Source organism: Myotis daubentonii, chromosome 3, assembly GCF_963259705.1.
Source record: "Myotis daubentonii chromosome 3, mMyoDau2.1, whole genome shotgun sequence".
In the NCBI taxonomy this organism is placed as follows: domain Eukaryota; kingdom Metazoa; phylum Chordata; class Mammalia; order Chiroptera; family Vespertilionidae; genus Myotis; species Myotis daubentonii.
In genome coordinates this window covers 153,012,546-153,030,480 of record NC_081842.1, presented here as the reverse complement: position 1 = coordinate 153,030,480, position 17,935 = coordinate 153,012,546, and the positions used below count along the sequence as shown (strand labels likewise).

Sequence of the window (17,935 nt, the reverse complement as noted above, 5' to 3'; positions counted from 1 at the left end):
ACTTTATAAAGTGATATAAAGTTGTTTTTATAAGTAGCACTTATTTTTAATTAGAACTTGCACATCTTTTCAGCCATACCTTAATAAGCTACATGTATGAATATGAAAAATGGTTATATATACTTGTATTATAAATAACAAAATTATCAAACAAGTTTTCATCAAGTACTTTATACTCATAATGGAGCTTTACATATATACTAGATTCTGTGATTACAGAAGTCTGCTATGTGTTTTTTTTTCACTCAAGAAGTGAATAATTATAAAAGTAAACTTTGTAATAGATCAGTTTAGAGAATTTAAATGAACTATTACAGAAGAATTCTATCAATGAATTTGAGAAGTGGTCTTTTCTAAATATCCAGCTTGGAATGTATGTTCAGTTATCTATTGCCATGAGTATCTATTGCTCTCCCACCCTAAAACAAACAAACCACTTGAGTATGCCCATAAATTGTATGGTTTAGGAATTTGGATAGGGCATGTAAGGTTGTTTTGTCTCTTTCCATGATGTCTCTGGCCTCAGATAGGATGATTCCAATATCTGGTGACTTGAATTGATGGGGACTGGAATAGCTGAGACTAGAAGATCTATTACTATAGCTTGGTATGGTAATAGAATATATGGTATCTTCAATCACCTGTCTGGTGTCTGGGCTGGGATGATCTGAAGGCTGGGCTGTACTGTTGACAAGAACACCAACATATAGCCTTTCCGCAAGGCTTTGGCTTCTCACAGAATGGTGGCTGGGTTCTAGGAAGCTCATGCCAAGAGAACAATGATTTGCTAGGAGTGTTAAAGTATTTTGTTTTTTAACTGACACAATGAATATATTTATTCAACATCCTAGAGAATGTGGTAGTTACAGGTTGAAAGCTTGCATTTTAAAGCCTGAGCAGAACAATTTACTGCTTGCAAAAATCATTGACTATAAAGCTATGTGATGGATACTGTGAATTGTCCATCAAAATCCACCCTGACCCTTTTGTTCGGTAAAACAGTTGTGGGTGGGCTCATGATTAGTCAGAGAGCACATTTCTTAGCCTCATTTGAAGCTAGGTGTGGTTAGGTGACTATATTCTTACAATAGAATGGGGTCACAAATATGTTAACTTTGAGCCTGGGCCTTAACGCATAGGCTCTTTTTTACTTCCCACAAAGCAGATTATGGAGTTCTTTGACCCAGCTTCAAGGCTGCAGTTGAGAATAACACCATGGTGGATGGTAGAGCGGTAAGATAAGACACTTGGGTCCCTAGATGGCTTCGTGGAGCAGAGCCAGACTAATAACCTTGGATTAATAATCCTATACATGAGGGAGTAACAAATGTCAGTGTTCTTTAAACCATGTTTGGTGTCTGTTAAAAAAGTTTAGCTTTACCCTAATTCAGATAGTAAATATGTATTAATGAATAATAGCTGGGAGCTTAAGAAATGATGGTAGGGAAAGCCACCTCCCTGTTGTTCACCTCCCAAACCCTTTAAAATGCTTGGTATAACCAATATTAATTCTTTGTACCTATTGATTTTATTTTCTGCCATTTTACAGTTGCAGGAGAGCTTTCCTCTAGAGCAGGGTTCTCAACTTGTGGGTTGCGACCCCTTTGACAGTTGAACGACCCTTTCACAGGGGTCGGCTAAGACCATCCTGCATATCAGATATTTACATTACGATTCATAACAGTAGCAACATTACGGTTATGAAGTAGCAATGAAAATAATTTTATGGTTGGGTCACAACATGAGGAACTGTATTTATTTATTTATTTAAAAAATATATTTTATTGATTTTTTACAGAGCGGAAGGGAAAGGGATAGAGAGTTAGAAACACCGATGAGAGAGAAACATTGATCAGCTGCCTCCTGCCCACTCCCTACTGGGTATGTGCCCGCAACCAAGGTACTTGCCCTTGACCGGAATTGAACCTGGGACCCTTGAGTCCACAGGCTGATGCTCTAGCCACTGAGCCAAACCAGTTAGGGCAGGAACTGTATTTAAAGGGCCAGAAGGTTGAGGACTGCTGCTCTAGAGGAAGCACTAGTAGTAAAATAGTCATGTTTTACATAAACTTTTTCATCTCTCTATTCCTTTTTCATTTTGACAAGGATAGCCAACATTTCTCATGTACCACATTGATGTTTCACTAGAAATGCCCAGCAGCTTGTAATTATGTTGGCATGTAATAGATCTTAAACTCTGGAAACAAAGAAGTCACATTTCCATATTCACGAGCAGAGAAACTGTACTAATCCAGAGGCAGTTGTATAGGTTAGAACAGCAGTTCTCAAAGTATGGTCCAGGAGGTCTGGTCCGCAAGGTTAAAACTATTTTTATAATACTAGAAGCCCAGCATGCGAAATCGCACGGCTCTGCCCACCCACGCTGGTCTTTGGTCATTACAGCATTTGGCCACTGGGTTTTTATAATATAGATTATGATGTCGCTTGCCTTTTCCACTCTTATTCTCCTACAGGTGTAAGATAGAGTTTTTTCAGAGGCTGTGTGACACGGGATGAGGTCATCACTCTGTTGGCTAATAAAATGAGCTTGTGTATCCTTGTGTTTTAAAAATTTCTCAGCTTTAACTTCTAATATAGTAAACATCAGAAGATATAACTCACATAAACAAAAGCTCTTTGGAGTTTTAAATAATTTTAAGAGGATCAAGGGATACTGAGGGTTAGAATAAAAAGTTTAAATTCTCAATAGTGGTTAAAACATACTTTATTTTTCTTTACTTCAAATACATAAAATTCAAAATGTTACCATTCATTTGATTATGTACCAAGCTTGGAAAATGGTGTTTTCTGGTATCCCTTTCAGAAGAACATGTATATTTTGAGGAGATATTTCCAAACGATCTTATTTGGAATAACACTTGAGAATCAGAAGAATCTAAGTATGGTTAAACTGTAACAGCCTGGAAAAGGAAAAGAATTTCTTGTTAATCTACTGAGAGTGGAAAAGAGAGGTAGTCCCAGATTCAGGATAAAGAGCATCATCCTATATAGTAAAAGGCTAATATGCAAATTGACCAAATGGTGGAACGACTGGTCACTATGATGCGCACTGACAACCAGGGGGCAGGTGCTCAATGCAGGTGCTGCTCCTGGTGATCAGTGCGTTCCCACAGGGGGAGCGCCGCTCAGCCAGAAGCCAGGCTCATGGCTGGTGAGTGCAACAGCAGTGGTGGGAGCCTCTCCCGCCTCAGCAGCAGCGCTAAGGATGTCCAACTGGCAGCTTAGGCCCGCTCCCCACGGACATCAGTCAGACATCCCCCAAGGGCTCCCGGACTGTGAGAGGGTGCAGGCCAGGCTGAGGGACCCCCTGAGTGCACTAATTTTATGCACTGGGCCCCTAGTATACTATATAGTGTGACCCCTCTTAAATCTTTGGTACCAAGTTAAAGAATTCATAAATTCTTGAGGAGAGTTGATATTCGGGTAATTGGTCATGGGTCGAGCTTTAGGTCTATATCAATATAGGCACAGGCAGTGGGGAAGTGTTTGTGTGGGAGAGAAAAGGAGGCAAGCATGTGTAAACAACCCATCAGAGAATCAGAAAAACTAGATTAGGGAAACAGGCTCTTGACTTTAGAACCAAAAAAGTGGGCATTCAAGGCAAACTTACCTAATTTTCTGAGGGACAAAGAGTCCCTAGCTGAGCATTATCCTAAAATATTTCTGTAATACGTATAGAACCGCCCCCCCAACACACACACAACATCACCTCATAAGACACACCCTACTAGGCCACATAAGATTCATGTAACCTCACTAGTGGCTTTAAGTCTAGAAGGAGAACAAGGTATGTTACAAGACACCACAAGGAAATGTAAGTACCCAAACAGATTTATCAACAAAATGCTGTGGGAAGGTTCATACCAGGTTTAATATATACTTATTGTTTATAATTTGTATGTTTGTTGGTGTTAGAATCTTTTGGGAATAATAAGTAGACAGGATAGAGAAGGAGTCATTGAGAGAGAAGACAGCACTAAATAGTGTTGCTGGTCCTACTTATTTCTACCCTATATCCAGAATTGTGGTGTCACTCTCTGATGATTCTTACTTCGGTTGAATGGCTTTGTTAGAGCTGGTTGCTGAAGCGCACGTGCACACACACACATACACAAAATTTGCTTCAACAAAAGGAAAGATTATGGGAACACAGAGAACCTAGGAAGAAACACAGTATAGAGTAGCTGAACTTCCCACAGACTAGAACAAGCAAGTGCTAAAACATCAAGAACCAATTCTGCTACATTTCTTCCACCTTCCTGGGAGAAATAGTCTCTCACCTCTGCTTCTGTTTGCACATTAGCAGAGCTTTTTATCTTTTCTTTTCCTTCTGCCACGACAATGGCAATATCCCAGATAGAGACTGCTGTTAGCCCAAGTACAGTGAAGAAGACATGGAGCAGAGCTGTGGGCATTTTGCACGAAGAGATAAGCAAAGCTTATTGTAGGCCACCGAGATTTTTGGAATCATTTGTTACTCATCACAACCTATCCTATCATACTGATACACATGGCTTATAAGTTCTTGCTTATTGCTCCATCTCTTTGCTATAGCCCCACTAGCCTTTCAGTACTTATACAATGCTCCCTCCCATTTTAGATCATTTATCTGTTATTCTGTCTCCTTGGAAAGTCTTTAACACATATTTTTGCCTAATTAACATTTACTCCCCAGTGAGACCTCAACTTACCTGTGAAGTACTCAGGAAAGGATTGCCTGACCTGTATTCAAAGCCCCCTGAATTCACCTTCTCTGTCATTATGTCTCCTTAGCTAAACTAAAAATTCCATGAAGACAGATATCAGGTGCCGGAAGCCGGTCCATCCTTGCTGCTTGACACAGTTGCTACAGGAAAGAAACATCTGCACAGCATATGTTTCAAGGGACCTGGCGTATATAGCATACTGTTCTTAATATGTTTGCTCCCCTTAGCGCTGTGTGTTTTAACCAAGGTCACCTCTCCCAGAAAGGTTGTTTCCCCAGGTAGGGATTTTTCCCTGAAGTTAGGGAGGGGATAAAACCCCTTAACTAAGTGCCAGGCGGGTAGTTAATCACTTTAACTATAAACAATCATGCTTAAGCTACATAATCTTTACTCCCTGGAATGGAGATAAGAAACGCCCTAACCTTTGCAATAGATATTGACAGGATTAAAATCAACTAGTATAAATACAGATGTAACAAGACAATAAACACCAGAACTTCGCTGGAGATCCTGACCAGAACTTGGCTAGAGATCCTGGCTAGGCTGCTGATCAACTGAACGCTGTCTCCGTGTCATTCCTTCTTCGCCGACTCCTTCCACACCTTTGGGGACCCCTGGACCTGCTGGGGTTGGACCCCAGCAATCAGGTATGCGTTGATCAGCACTATATTCTCAGTGACAGGAAGGAAGAACTTTTTTCTTTTCCAAAGAGTAGATTTTTCTGCATCTTTGTACATATGGCAGAAAATGGCCATTCTAGCCCTGGAACCGTAACACCTCACACTGCAGGGCCACCAGTTAATCAACATTCCAATGTTCTGTTTCCAGATTCTTGGAAACAGAATTTTGTTGGCTTGGAGATGTTCTATCATGGTCCACCCCAAGGTTACTGAAATTTCTAGGTCAATCAGAATCAACATGGCTACAGAGACCTGTTCTCTGGTAATAGGGGCAATTCTCAGAGAAGGGGATGTGGGCTGAGAAGACATTGCAGAAAATATCTGCTACAGTCGCTACAACTAGTTTACTCTTCTGTGTTCTTGACTTTTTTTTTTTTAACTATCTTCTTCTGAAAATTATCCTCATACAGTACACAAAGGAACAATCCCTACAAGGGATTTCTTAAATAAGAAAAGAGTGATTAAGTCATTCTGATTCTGTCTCCCTGAGTTCTGCCTCTCCTTTGGTAATCTGTGACTTTGATTACCACTGCTACTTCACTACTATCCCTTAGGTCACAGGGGTGGGCAAACTTTTTGACTCGAGGGCCACAATGGGTTCTTAAACTGGACTGGAGGGCTGGAACAAAAGCATGGATGGAGTGTTTGTGTGAACTAATATAAATTCAAAGTAAACATCATTACATAAAAGGGTAGGGGGGAGGGGGTTTAGTTTTATCATTTCAAACGGGCCAGATCCGGCCCACGGGCGGCCTGCGGGCCGTAGTTTGCCTATGGCTGCCTTAGGAGTATGGGGTTACTCTTTTTTTTTTACCACTAACATCAAAATAACAACACCAAAAATTACCTTCCTTCGATTCTCTAAAAATGCTTTTGGGATAAGCTAAAATTGGAAAAAAAACAACAACCCACTTTACTAATATTAAGGAAAAAAAGGGGGGAAATAACAAATGCAAGGCAATAAAAACAGTTTGGTTCACAAAGTAAAGTTTTTTTGATCCTTTCCCTGTATCATCTAACTATCTCAAAGTCTGTTTCTCACCAATACCACAGAAAACAAAACAAAAATAATGAAATTCAATGCTACTAGGATTTTTCCTGTAAGATTTTTCATTTTAAAAAGAAAAATACAAGATAACACTTTCTATCAAATTTTTAATTGAAACTATTTCTATGTTTGGTAATTTCTAATTTTTAAAGACATTTAAAATCACTATGAAAAAAAATTAAAGGTGCCTGCATAACTAGTGAGACAATCCAGATATATTTGAGGTCTTTAACTTCTTATATGGACATGTGTAAAAAAACCTTTCATTTGTTTTATGGTAATATAAATTAGAACATAACTTCAGATGAACTACACTTAGGATTCCCTAAAAACACTTGCAAATAGGGACTGAATACAACTCATCTGAATCAACACGATATGAGTTTCCATGAAAACTTTTTCAAGTGTGCTTCATTCTGATAAGTGTGTTCCATGTACTATTACTTCTCCTTACCTTGGCCCTGAACAGAGACTATGAGATGGGTAGCAGTTTTTAGCTTAAATTAAACTAATTACTGTTTAAACCATTACATTTTCCAGATTATCAAGCAGTTTTCATTTTGTCTTGGTCTCCTTTTTGTATTATACTACTTTTTCCAGCATAACTGGTCTCAGAAATAATTCCTATAACTTTAAAAACTTTTATTTTTGTTGTTTACATTTACATGTGATATATACAATTAAAATTATTATCAATACTTGTTTTAGCATTAGAAATATCTAAAATTTTAAGTGTTTTTCTAAGGTAAAAATTTTGAGAGGGTATATAATGCTTTGAGTTCCGTTTAAAGTACTTATAGTGGCATGGTCTAGGTTAAAAGAAACACAGGACTGGCAATTAGGAGATTTAGGTTCTAGGCTCCATTTCTGCCACTAAATTGCCATGTTCCTAATTAGCTAAGTAAATTATGGCTTTTTCCCTCCTACTTAAAACTCCATGGTGCTAAAAACGTGAATGTTTTCTGTATTTTATCTAAATTTATTTTTAAAAAGAATACCCATTGACTATATTTCTCAGTCCTTACATAGGTCATTTTAAATTCCATCATTGTTAGGCAGCTACTATGTGCATGCCAGCAATATTAAATCCATTCTGGAATAGGCAAGGCAAAAATAAGCCAAATACATTTGCATGCATTTAATGCACTGAATTGTACACTTGCAATTGTTAAGATGGTAAGTTTTGTTATGTATATTTTATCACATGCAGTGCTCCCCTAACATTTCATTCATACCATTTAAAATTGCATTATCGAAACAGATTGGTTTGGACCTCAGTCTGTTTCTCTAAAGGACTCAATCACTCCAGGGACAAGAACTCTTTTGTAATCCTAGCCGTTAACTCCAGGGCCTTAGAACACTCTCTGTCTGGCTCTTAGTTACCAGGGAGGACATTTATAATCTGGCTTTCCCAAGAGTTGTTATTTCATATATTTTAATTATTATTTTCAACCAAGGCAATGCATTAAACATATAAATAGTTGTAAAAACTTTTGAAATACACACCAGAAAAATTCTTTTTCACCTGTCATGAGTTGGAGTTCAGAAAATCTGGTCACAGAACTCCAGACCTTCAATAAATGTTTGTCAAATTAATGCATGAGACTTAAGACAAAAATTAAATACCAGCCTAAGTCCAACAGATCTTACACAGAGTGTAAGACAAGAACATAATGGTATACATACTTCTTAAGAAGCATGCCAACGAAGCCATTATTGAGGTAGCTATCTAAGGAATCCCTATCACTTTCTCCCAAGCAGCTTTTAACAAAGCCATGTACTATTTCAGCCTCCGATCATCTACAGGTAGGCAATTGCCTAGAATAATATCTATTCAGTGCTCAGTCAAAACAAAAGCTACCTGTTGGAGACTTTATGGGCATTCCTGGATACTATACAGTCATTTAAAAAAAAAAACAACCCCTAAATTTACACTATTTAGCTATATGTCACTAACAGGCTAGCTTGCATGTTTACTACACCAAGGAGAGTTGGCTTTTTTCCCTTTCCTGGCTTTTATCCCGCCCCGCCCTCCTTCAGTTTAAATTCAGCCAAAACAGTTCAAGAAGCCAGCTAATTAAATCCTAAATTCTGTGCTGTTCCACCGACAAAAAACATAGCTCAGCGCTTGGGAAAAGCTCGCTCTCAAAAAAGACGGTGCGTTAAAAGTTGCCCGATATCGCGAGCGGCTATGTTTCTTCAAAAGTGCAGACCACACCCCAGAGGAGCCCTATGCCCCTTACGGGTCCAAAGGCGCGCGGGGGAATAACCTATGCGGTTTGAGTTCCGAAACTGTTCGGTTGTGGGAGTGAGGAAGGGGACAGTCTACGTGAGGCCTGATCTTCCGCAAGAAACGAAAAAGAGGGCTGGGGAGACCGCGAACAAAACAGAGCGAGCAGGCTCCGCGCTCGGGCGGTCCCCGCGGGGGCCGCTGCACGGAGCAGGAGCCGGGGCGCGCTGTCTTCTCCTCCCGCCGCCCGAGGGCGAGCACGGCGCTCTCCTCCCGTCCTCACCGCGTCCGCGTCCGCCGGCAGCCCCCGACTCCGGTCGGAGCCGCTCCGCCCCACCTTTCCCGCCCGGCGCGCGGCAGCGACCCCGGCCGTCACGTGTCCCGGCGGCCGCCAAGTGAGGCCGCTTTTGCGACGCGGTGACAGCTAAATGGTGCGACAGGAGGAGCTTACAGCCGCGGCCGCTGCGCCCCGCGACGAGAGGCCAGAGGCGGCTCCAGGCGTCGCCCGGAGGGAGCGACTGGGCGGACGGAGTCGGCGCGGGAGGGCGGCGGCGGCGGCGGGCCGGCGGCGAGGGGGAGCCCGCTATGAGTGCCCTCGCTCCCCGCCGCTCTCCATGAACCGGGCGGAGTAAGCCGCGCCGCCAGCAGGGGCTGCGCCTCCATGAAGCCCTAGGGTTTTTTTTCTTGTGTGTGTGTTTTTCCCTTTCTCCGCTCCTCACCCCCCCCCCCCCCTCCCCGGTCCCGTCCCGCCTTCTCCCTTCGCGAGCGGCGGTCGCGTCCAGGTGCGGAGTCCAGAGCGGAGTGCAATGGCGTCCAACCCCGAACGGGGGGAGATCCTGCTCACGGAGCTCCAGGTAAGGGCCGCGGCCCGGGTGCGGGGCGCTGGCGGGGAGGCAGCGGGGGGGAACCTGGCGCGCGGTCGGGGGCCCATGGAAGCCCTGCGGCCGCCGCGCCCCTCGCCCGCTCAGTGCGGGAACTTGGGGCTGTCTCTCGGGAGCCGCTTCCTTCGGGAGCCGGACCCTCCCCCGCCCAGAGCCCGGCCCGCCGCTGCCTTCATCACCTACCGGAGGGACCCGTGTCTGCCCGCGGCCGCGGTCCGCCGTCTCCCGGCCCCGGGCGGCCCGCTCCCCGCCCCCTCCCGGTGTCAGAGCGGTGGGCTGCCGACCCGCCGCCCCCTCCGCCGCCGCCCGGCCCCGCCCCGCCCCGCCCGCGCCGCGCCGCGCCGCTCTCCGCTGCTCCAACTCCTTTGAATGACTCCCGAGCTGCTTTCTCGTCCCTCCCCTTCCCCTCCGACTTCGCACAAAGAGCGCCCCGTAACTTCCAGCCCCCAGACAAGTTTGTGTGTGTGTTTTTTTTTGTTGGTTTTGTGTTTTTTTTTTAAAAAACGTGTCTTACTAAATGCTGGCTTTACTTCACCAGCCTCTTCTGGTGACTGTATTTCTTTTCTCGAATTCGAGGGCCACCTTTTTCTTCTTTCTATTTTTACTAAGTGATATATGGGATCCCCCTTTCTCAGCGACTCCCGTGCTCAGATTCGGAAGCTTAGATGCTGTTGCTTTTCGGACTTTCATTTTCCCTCCCGTTTGACCACCCGAGAAAAAGCTACAGAAGTTGTTTACAAATGAGAAGGGCAGTCGACTCAGGGAAAATGCTGGGCACCGCAGGCCTGCAGGAGAGGAGAGCAGATGGGGTCCCTTAATTAGCTAAGTCCGTGTCCAGTAGCAATGTTATTGTTTCCCATTTCCAGCTAAGTATCTGATCGTGTAGGCACGATTTTTGTTTCTAGGGCTCTACGCTACCCTGTTGGATCTAGTGTTCATTACTTTGGAGTTTTCCAGAGATGTTTACATCTGGATTAAAATTTCATGCCTGTTTTTTGACTTAAACTTACTTTGACTCGTTTTAATGTAGTCGTCTTATAGACTTCTAAGAGAAGGGAAAAAAAAAGTCATACTTCTATTTCTTTAGTGCATTGGACAGTTACTTTTTTTTTAAAGACTGAGTTTAGACACTGAAGGATTGATTCTTGATGTCAAAATTATTGCAGCTGCTAAATTTTTTTTTGCCTTTCAAATGTGTTTTTCAATAGATCTCTGCATACGCAAGGTGTAAGTGAAAGATGTAGGTTTGAAAGTATTATCATAATACTTGGTATTTCCTCCACAAAAATAGAGATTTCAGCAAGATATACCAATGAACTGTTGCAAACTTGGAATCCTCTGGAAATGCAAAGCTGAATTTCGTATGATTGAATATGTTGCTATATAGTTTTTAAATTATTCTTAGCTTTTTTTTTATTTTTTTTTTAAATATATTTTATTGATTTTTTACAGAGAGGAAGGGAGAGAGATAGAGAGTCAGAAATATCGATGAGAGAGAAACATCGATCAGCTGCCTCCTGCACATCTCCTACTGGGGATATGCCCGCAACCTAGGTACATGCCCTTGACCGGAATCGAACCCAGGACCCCTCAGTCCGCAGGCCGATGCTCTATCCACTGAGCCAAACCGGTTTCGGCTATTCTTAGCTTTTTATAAGGAGGTCTTACAGCATACCACATTTGTGAAATGAATGAAATTTATTGTTTTATTAATTTACATGAGCTTTTAAAATGAAGTTTGTTTGAGGCACAATCGGAAATGCATTCCATTGCCTAATCTTGAAATATGAATAGGTTCCTATTCAGAAAACACACACACACACACACACACACACGCGCACACACACACGAAAATGACAGGAGCTTTGGAGTGGCTTCAGAATTATATAATATTTGGCATCCTAATTTGTATTTTATAGACAGTTGGCATGAAAGACACTGGGCCTGAAAACATTTTTATGTGTATTAAAATATAACGTTTGGGAACTTTTAATAATAATCAGTTTTGACAATAACAAGGAAGCAAGTTAGAGAAATAAGAAATTTTAAATATGACTGTTTTAAAAATGGGACCAAAGTAAGGAAATATCTAAAGTCTTTAGTTTAAATAAACTAAAATGTAACCCAGAAAAAGAATAGTTTTTATTAAGTGTTACCTTTTAGGTTGTCATATATACCCAGGGCATTTTTCTTAGTGTATTTGACTCCCATTTCTAATGCATTTGAACTGTATAATGTTTATTAAAATAATTGAGATTAATTATATCAGTACTTAAGATAAATGGTGATAAAATTTGCCTCACCAGGCACTTCCATCATTTCAAACATTTTATTATTTCATTGGGTCAAGAAACTAGTCTATACTAAATATTTATCAAACTTGCTGGTAGAACCAATATTTTAAAAGCTTCTCAGTTTGAATTTATTTAAATTAAGAGGTCATTTAGTATGTAGATCTTAATGCTTCTCTGCCAAGCTATTTTAAGTATTTAAATTGTAATTTATGTCCCAAGTTTAAAGATTTATGTTTAGTAGTTAAAAACTGCTACTTTGCCATATCTTGTCTCAGGAATACTTGTTTCACTCTGAAAGTTACATGTTACCTACTTTTAATGAAATTGATGTTTATTTTGAAACATTATATATTTAACATTTTCAAATTATTTTTCAAATTATATTGCAGAATTTGCAGTACTTTAGTACTTGAACTGGAGTTGGATTATTGATAACCTTTGGTTATAGGAAGACAAAGAAAATCTAAAACCACAGTACTTTGTCTTGTTAATTACTATAATATTTCTATGTAGTAATGTTTACACACGAACTTTGATGGCTAAAGACTTCAAAGTGTAAGGAAGAACATTTATTTGCTGTAGTAAAAATTAAAATAGGCTATTTAGAAATATAAAATTAATTGACAATTTATTTTCTTTTTTAAATTTGAAATGTAGTAGGAAACTTAATGAGCTAGTTCTGTGAGGCCAAAGAAGTTAATTTTCAAGGAAACTGGATTAATTAAAACTATGTAAAGAATCTCAAAATGAAAATGTTGGCAAATTTTATAGAATTCAGACCCAAATATTAACATACTAGTAAAGTTACCTTGTCAATTAATGGGGATTCATCTCCATCAAAATGCCTGATAAAGTGCTGGGAATCTGAAGTTCCATTCTCAGCAGAATTTATTTAGTAGAGCTGACTTGCTCAAGTGGATGTTGAAGTAGTTAGCCTTAAATTTATAGGGATTCATTTAAAGAAACATTTAGTGAGTACCTACTAAAGCCATATTGAAGGATATAAAAATGACAAGATATGGTTTTTACTTTCTAGCAGAGAGTAAAACAATAACATTTATTGATTATTTGCTGTATGTCAGACATTGCACTTGGTACGCTTATGTACCAGTACACCTTATTCTTTACAACAGTCCAGTAAGGTGGGTGGGTATTATTTCCATTTTACGGATCAAGAAATTAAGTTCAGGGATGCTCCACAGTCGCATTGTAACTTTGAGTTTGAATTCAGATCTATATGTTTGCCCACTACACTATTCTTTAAGCTGCCACAGTTCTCTGGGTCCATAAATGTTTTGCATTCCAATGTGGTAGATGTGTAAACTTTCTAAAAATTGGCCAAACGTAATTAACCAGAGTTAGCTTGAATACAAACTTCAGACTACTTGTTAGGCACCTCTATAACAAGGAAAAATGATTTTCACATTCTATTTGGTAGTCTGTAATTTGGCAGTGCTTTATTATGGTGAATAGGTGTGATGTTCTACAAGGAATAACAGTACCACTAAGTTTTTGCAGGTTTTTTTTCACTTAAAAATTATTGATTCTGATGAAAGTTGTTAAATGTTTGCCCAAAACTTTCTAAAGATTTTACATTTCTCTGTAGGTTATCCGTAAGATAAACTTAGCTTTAAAAAATTAAGCTTATGTATAGCCAAGCTATGTTTGGCACTTAGTAGATACTCAGTACATTGATGAGAAGGCACCAGTTTTCACCTAGGATGAGAAATGCCTTGACTGTTCTAAGAGAACTTGATTATAATCATTGACATAAGAAATTACTTTGTTTTCTTTAATTTACATTTCTAATCTTTTGTCTCAAAAAATACTCCCTTGACAAGTTCAAAAGGGATTTCTGCACTAGTTATATTACATCTACATTGCTATTTTATCGTTTGATGGGAAATTGGGAGGTGGCATATAATTTTGCAGTGATGCTAGAAAGGACTGTGTTGGGAGGATTAAAATTTCCAGGTGTGTTGGGGGAATGTAGTATGAGAAAGTGGGCAGGATGGGTAAGATAGATTTTACAATTTTTTCAAGTTATAAAAGTGATACATGTTCACTGTAGAAAATTTGGAAAATGTAGGAAGCACACACACAAAAAAAGAAAATTTGCTCATAGTTCTCACTCAGAGATAACTGACAAACTTTTCCAACCTATAAGCCCCATAATTGAGTCTGTTTCTCCCTTTCCTTTCTTTTTTGTTGAGATATATTTAATATACTAAATTGTGTAATTTTAAAATGTTCAACATATTGATTTGATATTTTCCTCCCTTTATCTCATTTTACTTACTAGAATTTTTAAAGGGAAATGAGGTTCACAGAGTTTTAAGATATGAATAGCTATAGGTTGACAAAATTTTTGCCACTTTTTATAGATAAGCAGATTTAAGTAGCTTTGTTGATTTTTTTTTTTAATCTCAAAATGTTTCGATTGTGAGTCAGTACTTTGAGATACAGTTAAGAAGAAAAACAAGTGGTGAGTACAGTATGGACTTAGTAATAGACAATGATACATAGCATAGACTCTGAATAATAAATTAGTATGATATGGTTTTCAGCTTAGATTTGATTCTTGCTGCTCTTAAATAAATCTGCATATTTTGTTAAATAAGGCATATCTTTAAATAAATTCTCAATTTTTTATTGACTACCCAGGTAAACATCTCTGCTGAAACGTGTTATGAAGTGATGACTCTAAAATGGATCATGTTTTTCTGTCATTTCTAATTAGTATAATAGATATTAGTTCTAGTCTCCTACAACTCCTACTATTCCTATTTGATCAATGTTTAAATAAAGATAGGTAGGGGCACCTTGTAGGCATTCTTTGTTTATTCCAAGGCTTTGCATCTGATTCCTTGAGTTCTCCTTTTCTGCTTTTCAAATTTGGCAACAGTTAATTTTCACGCCTTTTATCAGTTTATTCTTATGTGTTATACTTTCAAACAAATGGGAAGAGTGAAGTAGTAGTTTATAGAGGTGAAAATAATGTTGCTTCAAGAAGCATAAATGATATTTGAATAGAATAGTTAATTCTGCATCATTTCCTAGGTAAATGTGTTGTGTTGAACAATTGTCAAATGTCTACTCAATTTCAAAAACCAATTTTACTCTAATTAGAGTATGAAAAAATCATATGACATTTAATATTAACTTTTGATATACAGCAGAGTTCAAACTTGGCAGCAAAGTTAGAAAATTAAAAACTAGTTAAAAGCTTTAAAAAGATACTTAAAATTTTGAATGGGAAAAACATACTAATGAAAAAATAACTTCTAATATCTTAGACAAGCAGAATAGAGAGTATTTACTTTGACACACTCAGTTTCTCTTATTTTTGTCTAATGAAACCTTATTTGAAACTAGCTCTATTGTCACAGTTTTTCACAATCTAACAAAATTTGTCTAACATTATGTACATAAATATTGTCTGTTAAAAATAAAGAACAGAAAAGCCTAGGAGGAGTGTATTTGATGATACGAATACCTTAGATTGGAAGGTAAATATTAGTGTTATAAAGATAAATTGTTACACAAGAATTACATAATATATACCATTATTGGGATTTATCTATTTTAGAAACTTGGCAGTGATTACTTTTTTTCTAATTGATTAAGCTTTACCGTCCTGGCTTACAAAGACCTTAATTTATTGGAAAGTTGTTATGGTGGCAGCATTTGGAATTTATTTTAGATATAGAAGACAAATTTACCACCCACTACATGTGGTGAATAACATATCTTTAAACATTAATTGTATTGTTTTCCCTTCCCTATAGTTACTAGCTTAGTAAATCTCTATAGAAGTGCTTGTTATTCCTGTTTCAGAATTTTTATTGAACAAATTTCATAACATTTTTAGATTTTTTGTTTGTTTATTAAACCTTAGGTACACTGCATTGGATTAATCATTACCTATCATTATACTAAGCACCCATGGACAACCATTCTCCATCTCCCCCCAGAAGCTAGGAACTTAACCTACATATGGTTTTTCTCCTTTCCATCTTCCTTTTTTTGTCAACCTTTCATCAACCACGGTAATCATCATCTTAAATTTTATGTTCATTGTCTTCCTGCCTCACAGGGTAGGTGAATGCCCAACTTTAGGAGATGATGTCTAGCTTCCAATGTGGTTGAGCCCATTTATATTCATAGTAGAGCCCTGTTGCACGAAATTCGTGCACTGGGCAGGGAGGGTCCCCTCAGCCCGGCCTGTGCCCTCTCTCAGTCCAGGACCCCTCGGGGGATATCTGACTGCTGGCTTAGGCCCAATCCCCGGCAGTCAGACATCCCTCTCGCAATCCTGGATCCCTTGCTCCTTACCGTCTGCCTGCTCGCTCCTTACTGCTCAGCTGGCTGCTCCTTACAGCTCAGCTCGCTGCTCCTTAGCGCGCTGCCATGGGGGCAGGAGAGGCTCCCGCCACCACTACTGCGCTCGCCAGGTGTGAGCTCAGCTTCTGGCTGAGCGCCTGCTCCCCCTGTGGGAGCGCACTGACCACCAGGGGGCAGCTCCTGCATTGAGCGTCTGCCCCTGGTGGTCAGTGCGCATCATAGCGATTGGTTGTTCTGCCATAACGGTTGCTTAGACTTTTATTATATAGGTCAGCAATATATGAGGTAAAAAAGATCCTTATCCAATCCTCTTCGACATTTGATACTATGTTTTAATTTTTACAAATCAGAAGAGTGTAATATGCTCTATCATTGTGTTCTAGACTTGCATTTTCTTATCACTGATGTAGAACATTTCTTTTTATGTTTACTGACCTTTTTGTTTTCAGTTAAATTCCTATTCATGTCTCTTGTTGATATTTCTGTTTGTCTCATTGATTTATAAGAGTTCTTTATAGTCATGTTAATCTTTTGTTTATATTGTGACTGTCTTTTCTCAGTTTGTAACTTGTTTTTTCACTTTTTTTAGGGAGTTTTTGGGAGGGGCAGTTTTACTTACTACTTTTTTCTTTTTTAAAAAATTGATTTCAGAGAGGAAGGGAGAAGGAGAAAGAGATAGAAACATCAGCGATGAGAGAGAATTGTTGATTGGGCTGCCTCCTGCATGCCCCACACTGGGGATCAAGCCCACAACCAGGGCATGTACCCTGACCAGGAATCGAACTGTGACCTTCTGGTTCAGAGGTTGAAGCTCAACCACTGAACCATGCCAGTCAGGTGGGAGGGACAGTTTTAAATGTTTTACCTTTATGGAAAATACTCAGAATCATTTACATGATTGTAGTCAGCAAGCCTGCACTTAACTCTGTTCTAGATTTGGTATAGAAAGGGTAAAGTTACTGAGTTTATGATCTGCAGATTCAGTTATCCAAATGAACAACCATAGAAAGTTGTATAAAATATTGCATCACTTAACACATACTAGACACTCAATGTTAATTAACTCAGAGTGAATTTAGAAGCAAAAAAAAATGGTTAAAATTCTATATGTAAATAGTTCAACTGCTCATTTTTCCTTTTTCATATCTCTTCCATGAAAAACACTTTTTATTTTAATATTTTATTCTTTTATTTGAAGGGAATTAGATTCCAAGTATAGAATTATATGTGAATTGGTTATTCTGATATGTGCATAGCTTGTCAATAAAGTGCTGGAGTTGGTCAGATTTAATATTGGTTATAAACCAGAAATTATTATTCTCTTGCCAAATTTACTGATATTGACAAACCTGGAATCCTAAATGGAGTTTTTGTCATTGCTGTGCTGTCTAGATGAAAATTTTTTTTTTAATTTTAGTCAGATTTGTTAATCTTTTCTTTTATTGTATATGCTGTCTAAGAAATTGTTCCTTACTCTGGAATAGTCACCGAATTTTCTACTAAGAGTTTTGAAGTGTTGTTTTTTTGTTTTTTGTTTTTAAATATGAGTCAATACATTTGAAGTTGATTTTTTTAATATGAAGTAAAATAAAGGTCTGAGTTATTTTATAATTTTTAAAGTATTATTTTGAAATATACAGTATATATATATATATATCTCCCATGTTCAAAGGCTGTTAAATCGCGTTGTTTACCCATATCTTCAGAAAAAAATCACTTCTATTGTCATGG

At 39.0% G+C, this 17,935-nt stretch overlaps 1 protein-coding gene and 1 long non-coding RNA gene across 7 annotated transcripts in view; one reads left to right on the top strand and one right to left on the bottom strand.

Moving 5' to 3' along the window:
* Positions 1–9,064, bottom strand: part of LOC132230867 (uncharacterized) — a 34,913-nt gene extending 25,849 nt beyond the window's left edge. Inside the window, exons 1-3 of the long non-coding RNA XR_009451948.1 lie at positions 8,969–9,064; positions 7,962–8,060; positions 2,768–4,179 (exon numbers count right to left, since the gene is read on the bottom strand). This is a non-coding gene — a long non-coding RNA (uncharacterized LOC132230867). The remainder of the gene's footprint in view (positions 1–2,767; positions 4,180–7,961; positions 8,061–8,968) is intronic.
* Positions 9,065–9,185: 121 nt separating this feature from the next.
* Positions 9,186–17,935, top strand: part of PKN2 (protein kinase N2) — a 159,945-nt gene continuing 151,195 nt past the window's right edge. For 2 of the 6 annotated variants that reach the window (XM_059688923.1, XM_059688920.1), the window contains exon 1: positions 9,191–9,539. In XM_059688923.1, coding sequence (XP_059544906.1) covers positions 9,492–9,539 — 48 coding nt within the window. In that variant the 5' untranslated portion in view covers positions 9,191–9,491. Of the gene's footprint in view, positions 9,540–17,935 lie in introns of all 6 variants that reach the window. The other 4 variants (XM_059688925.1, XR_009451946.1, XM_059688922.1 and 1 more) reach the window with 4 other exon arrangements.